Raw genomic sequence first — 10,389 nt, forward strand, 5'->3', positions numbered from 1 at the left:
ATTAAACTTTCACCCACCACTGTATGTAATTTTTGGGTATGCATTTTTAAGTAACAAAGCATGGCATTTTAATTGTATCACCTTGACACAGAAACCATCTAACCTAATCTGTGTTTTGTATAAGTTTATCTTTAATGGTTTCCTACTTTGAAGAGGAGAACAGAACCCCAATCCTCTTCATACTTTCCCCTAAACTTTCACAAACAATGCATATGTTACATGCTCTTCTAGTTTCCTCCTTTGGCTGCATAGATGGTCAACAAAAGGCCTTCAAAAGTAAATAACATTAATGTGTTTATATATAGAAAGCTTAGAGCTTTCCTGTACACATTTTATCACCTCTGTCTCTGGACACTGAACAAGATATGCACACAGGTGAGGCTGGACAAGCTGCAGCAGAGGGTTCTGGGTAATGCTGGTTGTCTCAGGTGGAATATTTATTGAAGTTGGTCATTGTCTTGTTTCTTGTTTCTCTTTGACAGTTCATCCTCTTCTATATCTTTATGGAGATGTACAACACTCCCCTGCACTACGGCCGTTATGAGTACCCACGCTGGGGGAAGGCTCTGGGCATATGTATGGGCACCTTGTGCTGCATCCAGATCCCCATCTGGGCCGGAGTCGCCATCTTCCGGGAGACCGGCACCCTGCGAGATGTGAGTACATCGTCCAATACCCCCTCAGCCCCACCCTGCGAGATGTGATTACAGCGCCCAATGCTCCCTCAGCCCCACCCTGCGAGATGTGGTTACAGCGCCCAATGCTCCCTCAGCCCCACCCTGCGAGATGTGGTTACAGCGCCCAATGCTCCCTCAGCCCCACCCTGCGAGATGTGAGTACAGCGTCCAATGCTCCCTCAGCCCCACCCTGCGAGATGTGAGTACAGCGCCCAATGCTCCCTCAGCCCCACCCTGCGAGATGTGAGTACAGAGTCCAATGCCCCCTCAGCCCCACCCTGTGAGATGTGAGTACAGCGCCCAATGCTCCCTCAGCCCCACCCTGTGGAAGTGAGTACAGCGTCCAATACCCCCTCAGCCCCACCCTGCGAGATGTGAGTACAGCGCCCAATGCTCCCTCAGCCCCACCCTGTGAGCTGTGAGTACAGCGCCCAATGCTCCCTCAGCCCCACCCTGTGAGATGTGAGTACAGCGTCCAATACCCCCTCAGCCCCACCCTGCGAGATGTGAGTACAGCGCCCAATGCTCCCTCAGCCCCACCCTGTGAAATGTGAGTACAGCGCCCAATGCCCCCTCAGCCCCACCCTGCGAGATGTGAGTACAGTACCCAATACCCCCTCAGCCCCACCCTGTGAGATGTGAGTACAGCGCCCAATGCTCCCTCAGCCCCACCCTGTGAGATGTGAGTACAGCGCCCAAAGCCCCCTCAGCCCCACCCTGCGAGATGTGAGTACAGCACCCAATACCCCCTCAGCCCCACCCTGCAAGATGTGAGTACAGCGCCCAATGCCCCCTCAGCCCCACCCTGTGAGATGTGAGTACAGCGCCCAATGCTCCCTCAGCTCCACCCTGCGAGATGTGAGTACAGCACCCAATGCTCCCTCAGCCCCACCCTGTGAAATGTGAGTACAGCGCCCAATGCCCCCTCAGCCCCACCCTCTGAGATGTGAGTACAGCGACCAATGCTCCCTCAGCCCCACCCTGTGAGATGTGAGTACAGCGTCCAATACCCCCTCAGCCCCACCCTGCGAGATGTGAGTACAGCGCCCAATGCTCCCTCAGCCCCACCCTGTGAAATGTGAGTACAGCGCCCAATGCCCCCTCAGCCCCACCCTGCGAGATGTGAGTACAGTACCCAATACCCCCTCAGCCCCACCCTGTGAGATGTGAGTACAGCGCCCAATGCTCCCTCAGCCCCACCCTGTGAGATGTGAGTACAGCGCCCAAAGCCCCCTCAGCCTCACCCTGCGAGATGTGAGTACAGCGCCCAATGCCCCCTTAGCCCCACCCTGCGAGATGTGAGTACAGCACCCAATGCTCCCTCAGCCCCATCCTGTGAGATGTGAGTACAGCACCCAATACCCCCTCAGCCCCACCCTGCGAGATGTGAGTACAGCACCCAATGCTCCCTCAGCCCCACCCTGTGAAATGTGAGTACAGCGCCCAATGCCCCCTCAGCCCCACCCTCTGAGATGTGAGTACAGCGCCCAATGCTCCCTCAGCCCCACCCTGTGAGATGTGAGTACAGCGTCCAATACCCCCTCAGCCCCACCCTGCGAGATGTGAGTACAGCGCCCAATGCTCCCTCAGCCCCACCCTGTGAAATGTGAGTACAGCGCCCAATGCCCCCTCAGCCCCACCCTGCGAGATGTGAGTACAGTACCCAATACCCCCTCAGCCCCACCCTGTGAGATGTGAGTACAGCGCCCAATGCTCCCTCAGCCCCACCCTGTGAGATGTGAGTACAGCGCCCAAAGCCCCCTCAGCCTCACCCTGCGAGATGTGAGTACAGCGCCCAATGCCCCCTCAGCCCCACCCTGCGAGATGTGAGTACAGCGCCCAATGCTCCCTCAGCCCCATCCTGCGAGATGTGAGTACAGCACCCAATACCCCCTCAGCCCCACCCTGCGAGATGTGAGTACAGCACCCAATACCCCCTCAGCCCCACCCTGTGAGATGTGAGTACAGTGCCCAATGCTCACTCAGCCCCACCCTGTGAGATGTGAGTACAGCGCCCAATGCTCCCTCAGCTCCACCCTGCGAGATGTGAGTACAGCGCCCAATGCCCCCTCAGCCCCACCCTGTGAGATGTGAGTACAGCGCCCAATGCTCCCTCAGCTCCACCCTGCGAGATGTGAGTACAGCACCCAATGCTCCCTCAGCCCCACCCTGTGAAATGTGAGTACAGCGCCCAATGCCCCCTCAGCCCCACCCTCTGAGATGTGAGTACAGCGACCAATGCTCCCTCAGCCCCACCCTGTGAGATGTGAGTACAGCGTCCAATACCCCCTCAGCCCCACCCTGCGAGATGTGAGTACAGCGCCCAATGCTCCCTCAGCCCCACCCTGTGAAATGTGAGTACAGCGCCCAATGCCCCCTCAGCCCCACCCTGCGAGATGTGAGTACAGTACCCAATACCCCCTCAGCCCCACCCTGTGAGATGTGAGTACAGCGCCCAATGCTCCCTCAGCCCCACCCTGTGAGATGTGAGTACAGCGCCCAAAGCCCCCTCAGCCTCACCCTGCGAGATGTGAGTACAGCGCCCAATGCCCCCTTAGCCCCACCCTGCGAGATGTGAGTACAGCGCCCAATGCTCCCTCAGCCCCATCCTGTGAGATGTGAGTACAGCACCCAATACCCCCTCAGCCCCACCCTGCGAGATGTGAGTACAGCACCCAATGCTCCCTCAGCCCCACCCTGTGAAATGTGAGTACAGCGCCCAATGCCCCCTCAGCCCCACCCTCTGAGATGTGAGTACAGCGCCCAATGCTCCCTCAGCCCCACCCTGTGAGATGTGAGTACAGCGTCCAATACCCCCTCAGCCCCACCCTGCGAGATGTGAGTACAGCGCCCAATGCTCCCTCAGCCCCACCCTGTGAAATGTGAGTACAGCGCCCAATGCCCCCTCAGCCCCACCCTGCGAGATGTGAGTACAGTACCCAATACCCCCTCAGCCCCACCCTGTGAGATGTGAGTACAGCGCCCAATGCTCCCTCAGCCCCACCCTGTGAGATGTGAGTACAGCGCCCAAAGCCCCCTCAGCCTCACCCTGCGAGATGTGAGTACAGCGCCCAATGCCCCCTCAGCCCCACCCTGCGAGATGTGAGTACAGCGCCCAATGCTCCCTCAGCCCCATCCTGCGAGATGTGAGTACAGCACCCAATACCCCCTCAGCCCCACCCTGTGAGATGTGAGTACAGTGCCCAATGCTCACTCAGCCCCACCCTGCGAGATGTGAGTACAGCACCCAATACCCCCTCAGCCCCACCCTGTGAGATGTGAGTACAGCGCCCAATGCCTCTTCAGCCCCACCCTGTGAGATGTGAGTACAGCGCCCAATGCCTCCTCAGCCCCACCCTCTGAGATGTGAGTACAGCACCCAATACCCCCTCAGCCCCACCCTGTGAGATGTGAGTACAGCGCCCAATGCCTCTTCAGCCCCACCCTGTGAGATGTGAGTACAGCGCCCAATGCCTCCTCAGCCCCACCCTCTGAGATGTGAGTACAGCGCCCAATACCCCCTCAGCCCCACCCTGCGAGATGTGAGTACAGCGCCCAATGCCTCTTCAGCCCCACCCTGTGAGATTTGAGTACAGCGCCCAATGCCTCCTCAGCCCCACCCTCTGAGATGTGAGTACAGCGCCCAATACCCCTCAGCCCCACCCTCTGAGATGTGAGTACAGCGCCCAATACCCCCTCAGCCCCACCCTCTGAGATGTGAGTACAGTGTCCAATACCCCCTCAGCCCCACCCTGCGAGATGTGAGTACAGCGCCCAATACCCCCTCAGCCCCACCCTGCGAGATGTGAGTACAGCGCCCAATGCTCCCTCAGCCCCACCCTGCGAGATGTGAGTACAGCGCCCAATGCCTCTTCAGCCCCACCCTGTGAGATTTGAGTACAGCGCCCAATACCCCTCAGCCCCACCCTCTGAGATGTGAGTACAGTGTCCAATACCCCCTCAGCCCCACCCTGCGAGATGTGAGTACAGCGCCCAATGCCCCTTAAGCCCCACCCTGTGAGCTGTGAGTACAGTGCCCAATGCTCCCTCAGCCCCACCCTGCGAGATGTGAGTACAGCGCCCAATTCCCCCTCAGCCCCACACAGCACATACTATAGATTTTCCAGCTTTCACCATTCAGGACTATAATTTTTTTTCCAACTAAACTGAGTGTCATGGGCAATTTTATCTAAACTGACAACCCTTGCACACCCACAGAGCCAGATATCAGACACCACATTTTTCCTAGCTATGGGTACGGCCAGCACACTTTTTCTGCAAAGTTTATGTTTTTAATGAACAGATTAAAATCTAAAGGAAACCAGAATTAACGGACAACAGCACAGACTCTGCGGCACTTTTAATGGAATTCAGTTTCTGCTCCCAAAATTGGAATCTTGAGACTAAGGCCCCGTTCACACTGTACTGGATGAAAAACTCATCCTGTAAAAACAGATCAATTTTTCGTTTAAACGCTCGGCATCAGTTTTTCATTTGGTCGTTCCATTCCATTTTACCATTACCACTTGGTCGCTGTCAAAGTTTGGTTCCTCCGCCCTTCCAGACCCCCTCAGAAGCATCAGGCTTCCATTGGTTAGCAAAAGAAGCAGGATCGTTTATTTCACCAAGTATAAAGGAGTTGTGCCCGGAACAGATTCTGGAAGGAGGAAAGGAGGAGTGGTTGGATGGTGAGACTAAGGGGGAGAATGTCCGAAAGCCAAGACCTGAGCACCTGGGAGGATTCTGATTGGTTCACCAGTATACCAACATTTCTTTGGTGCAGGTGGTGTCAGCGGTGGCGGAGGACCAAAATGGACGGCATCAGGTGACTATTTTGCGAAGCGTATGTGGCGAGCAGTTCAGTGAGAATGGACACTATCCACTCACGTAGGCTAGCATTGATTCCATCAGCCTCCGTTATCAACCACTTCATCCGATCGATCTGGAAATGTCCTACAAGACCCAAACTTGTGTTCCGCTCACCAGAACGGCCCGAACGATCTGTTCCAAATGGACTAATGTGAATGGATTCTATTGCTTTCCTTAGGATCCGTCTGCATTCTGTTTGGATGCATTCCGTTCCACTACATGGAACATTTTTTGTGCCAGTGTGAAAGAAGCTGAAGTCAGCTGCACTGAAACCATATGGAAGTTTAGTAAACACTACTAGGTAGCCTTTGATAAACGTTTTACATACAGTAGGACACTCCCCATGTAGAATTTTTGAAATAAAAACAGGGTGGATGCATAATACAGGGAGTCCCTGAGAGGTACAAACAACCTGCTAATCCTGTCACATTTCGTTGCACACCCCCTTCCTGCACTCTCCCAGCTTAGTGTGTAAATGCAGAGTACAGTGCAGCAGAGGCTGTGCTCTCACCTCTACGCCGGAGTCCAGTGCTGTGCTTCTGCCTGTCCGCTTACCACTCGCCCTAGTGCCCAGCATCTCCTACCTCATGTAGCGAGATTACACGTGACATCAGGAGAGTGATGGAGAGGGAAGGCTCTGGATCCTATTCAGCCTTCTCTGTCCCCTTGTTCCAGCATTGTACCCCTGTTCCATGTATTCAACCATCTGGTCAAATATGCCTTCGGGGACCCTCAGAAGGCTTCCAGAGCTCTGTACATTGCATGTGAAGTTTGATGCCGCCTGTCTTCCGGAGCACTATGGGACACAAGTGTTCCCCGAAGCCTTCAGAGGGCTCCCGGAGTGGTGTAACTTTACCAGTGGGTCAGCCCTGGAATGAAGAGACTAAGAGGGGACAGGAAAGGCGCAATACGATCCAGAGCCTTTCCTCTCCATAGGTGAGTATCAGACTGTGCTGTAATACCTCTCTACTTTGTTTTTCAGAGATTCAAGAATTCTCTGCGGCCATTAAACTCGTGGCGGACGTCCAATGGTCAGCGGGACCCATCCACCTACATTGTCGATGTCCCCTACACAGTCAACCTGACTGACCAGGACTTCAGTGACCCTGTGTGGCAGATTGGGGGCTCCAGTGAGTCTTGAGTGACTTTTGAAGAACTCTTTGACTGTTGGTTCCATGATGACCAAAAAATACCTCATCTCCCGACACATGGACTGGTCTACTTGTGCTTAGAGGGCTCTGCCTTCCTGGAGAGGGTGATATACGCGAACAGAGTGTCAGTACCACTCACTACATGTGCTGGGATCTCGGGCAACTGCTAATATGTTCTTCTGGAAGGAAAACTCCATCTAGACAGAAAACCATCTGCCAAATGTATCCCCACCTGAAATGAGCCTTCTTCAGTGCCTGAAACATGAGACTGTCAGAGATGCTATGAGGGAGACACCAAGAGAGACCTATTGAAGAGAGAACAGTGTTGTTTCCTGGACTCCACTGCTGCCAGCCCATCTTTACATGCCTTGTACTGAGCAATTCACCTCCAGGGATGTCCACTGCAGGGGGCTTTACAAAGCTGGACACAGGGAGGGGCCAGATATAAACTCGAAAGGTGGCCATAGATCAGGCGGCTTTGCGGCCGATCGACCATCAGAGTCCGATTATTATATTCAAATTGGATGAAAATCGGTACCACAAGGTGCATGCCTGATCGACGATGGGACCAATTTTGGGCGGACGTGCTGCAAGATGCCAGGCCATCATGTGCGGTCGCTTGCGAAGCGGTAACGGTGAGCGATAACGCGATCAGCGACAAATGGGACAAAACCCCTGGCGCTGTCCCCCCCCTAATGTGAAATGTGCCCCCCGGTGCACTATACATTACCTGTGCGTGGCCACCACTTGTTCGCCGCTGGCTTCGGGCGCAGTCCTTCATCCGTACATGCGCCCCACGTGGTTGCGTGGAGTAACAGGGGTGTGTGATATCACAGACGCCCACAAATACGCCAGCAACCATGTGGGGTGCGTGTATGGACGGATGAGCTAGCCAGGACGCAGTGGCCGACAAGTGGTGGCCACGGACAGGTAATGTAGTGCACCGGGGGGCACATTGCACATAAGGGGGCCAGCGAGGCTTGTGGCATGTAGGATGTGGCATGACAAGGCCGATTACGCATTGATTTCAGCATGAGATTAATCAGGAATCAGCCTGCGATATATGGGCAGCTGACAGATCACTCTCTCTCAGATTGGATCATAGAGACATCTGTCTCTTGATGGAATCTGCCCACAATCGCTAGATGTATGGCCACCTTTACCCAGGCCATCTATAGCTTGTCCTCCTACTCCCCTTTAATATTGGTTTAAGGAACTACAAGTCCCACCATGCATTTGCCTTTATGAATCATGACTGTGGCTGTCAGACTCCCACAATGCATTGTGGGACTTGTAGTTCCTTAACAGCTGGAGGGCCAAGTTTGCAGATCACTGCCCTAGCCCAACTCTGATTAAAGGACACGCGTAATGAGTGATATGGAGGCTGCCATATTTATTTCCTTTTAAGCAATACCAGTTTCCTGGCAGTCCTGCTGATCCTCTGCCTCTAATACTTTTAGCCATAGACCCTGAACAAGCATGCAGCAGATCAGGTGTTTCTGATGTTATTGTCATATCTGACAGGATTAGCTGCATGCTTGTTTCTGGTTTGATTCAAATAGTAATGCAGCCGAATAGACCAACTGGGCTGCCAGGCAACTTGTATTGCTTAAAAGGAAATAAATATGGCAGCCTCCATATTATTTTGACTGCAGTTGTCCTTTAAGACACAGTTTTGTATTTTAAGCAATCGCTCTCAGTCTTGTACATTTGTATGGTCCATGGCAGTATGTTCTGCAGAGAACTATGGAGGGTGCAGTTATGAGGTTGGCTAAATGTCTGCTTTATCCTGTTCGGTACCACTGGCAGCCGTTTTGCTAATTATTTTAGTGCCTGTTATATGTGATTGAAAAACATAATTGCAAACTAATTCTTGGGGACGGTGCTATGTGATCAGGTCAGCCAGTGGTTACCTATTTAAAAATCAAAAAGTCAGATACTCACCTAAGGAGAGGGAAGGCTCGGTCCTAATGAGCCTTCCCTCTCCTCTCCCGGTGCCCTTGGTGCTGCGGTGGCTCCCCCGTTCGCGTCCGCCGCCGCAGGGACTTTGGAGGTCTTTGGGAGCACTCGGGCTTCCGAAGACGGGCCGCTCCATACTACGTACGTGCGAGTGCGTCATAGAGGGCGCTTGCGCATACGTAGTATGGAGCGGCCCGTCCTCTGGAGCCCGAGTGCTCCCGAAGGCTTCCGAAAGCTCCCTTCGGCTGCGGAAGTGGCAGTATTTGACCGAACTGGTCGAATACTGTCACGGGGGATCCTGCGCGGGACCGGGCACCGGGAGAGGAGGGGGAAGGCTCATTAGGACCGAGCCTTCCCTTTCCTTAGGTGAGTATCTGACTTTTTTATTTTCTATAATGGTAAACATTCACTTTAATCGCATCCTTCCTTTGCAGAGTGCGACTGTCTCTCTCTGGTAGTCAGACCTGACACTACTTGTAACATCTGTTCAGGTCCATAGACATAAATGGCAGCTAGATAACTATAGGCACCTTATGATGTGTACTGTACAGAAAGTCAGAAAGGTTTACAAACTTCTGGGTCAATTTGTATAAAGCATTCATAGAAATGTTATTTGCCGCAGGCATTAATGAATGTAACTTATACATATGGAATTACTACCTGCTGCGATGTCTGTCTGCACTTGCCTTAGACAAGTGATCTGCAAACGTGGCTCTCCAGCTGTTAACGGAATCATCAGCCAATATTAATGCAAATCCGATTTACTTTCCTGGGGCTTCCTCCAGCCCCTCGCAGCCGTCTGTCCCACGCTGACAGCTCTGCTCTCCGCCACCGGCCTTGGGACCCCGCACGGTGCAGAGGACAACCTAGAGGTCGTCCTTACTGCGCCTGCGTGAAATGCCGCTGTCAATCCAGCACACGTTGTCCACGGCGTACTGCGCAGGTGGTAGTAGTTCTGCGCCTGTGCAGTACGCCGCGGACAACATGGGCTTGATTGACGTCGGCACTTCATGTAGACGCAGTAAGGACGGCCTCGAGGTCGGCCTCTGCACCGCGCGGGGACCCTGGGCCCGGCGGCGGAGAGCAGAGCTGTCAGCGTGGTACAGATGGCTGCAAGAGGCTGGAGAAAGCCCCAGGTAAGTAAATCGGATTTGCACTGTCTTTTTTTTAATTTACACATCCAATCGCTGAGTCACCTCAGCCTTGCTTGTAAACACAAGTGATCAGAGGGTGTTTCTGATAAGCAGCTAGGCAGGGAAATAAATGGAAGAGCAGGAACATATTATAGATAAAAAGAACTCCCAGCATGCAACTCTTTGGCACTGTTTGGCACTAGGGCCAGTGCGCCTAAAGTATGTGATAACTACAAACCATAACAGCAGAAAAAGTTTTGCAAGTTCTGAATGCAGCATTAGCATCTTTACCACTTAATACACTCAGACCTGTTGCTGTTGAAATTTGATTTTTATGGAGACAATACCGCTTTAATATTGGTTTAAGGAACTACAAGTCCCACAATGCATTTGCTTTTATAAATCATGACTGTGGCTGTCAGACTCCTGCAATGCATTGTGGGACTTGTAGTTCCTCAAGAGCTGGAGAGCCAAGTTTGCAGATCACTGTCTTAGACCTTCAGCAAAGAACACTAATGAAGCTGCAATACAGTTGTGAAGTAACAGCAGCTGAATAGCTTGTGCTCTCTAGAGGGCGCTGCCACTGCACTGTGCCTCCTC

General features: G+C 53.2%; 1 protein-coding gene across 2 annotated transcripts in view; it reads left to right on the forward strand.

The window, feature by feature from the left end:
• LOC137545358 (sodium-dependent proline transporter-like) overlaps positions 1-7,712 on the forward strand; it is a 131,484-nt gene extending 123,772 nt beyond the window's left edge. For both annotated transcript variants that reach the window (XM_068266499.1, XM_068266498.1), the window contains 2 exons: positions 483-656; positions 6,529-7,712. In XM_068266499.1, coding sequence (XP_068122600.1) covers positions 483-656; positions 6,529-6,687 — 333 coding nt within the window. In that variant the 3' untranslated portion in view covers positions 6,688-7,712. The remainder of the gene's footprint in view (positions 1-482; positions 657-6,528) is intronic.
• The last annotated feature ends 2,677 nt before the right edge of the window (positions 7,713-10,389 follow it).

Source organism: Hyperolius riggenbachi, chromosome 2 (genome assembly GCF_040937935.1).
Source record: "Hyperolius riggenbachi isolate aHypRig1 chromosome 2, aHypRig1.pri, whole genome shotgun sequence".
In the NCBI taxonomy this organism is placed as follows: domain Eukaryota; kingdom Metazoa; phylum Chordata; class Amphibia; order Anura; family Hyperoliidae; genus Hyperolius; species Hyperolius riggenbachi.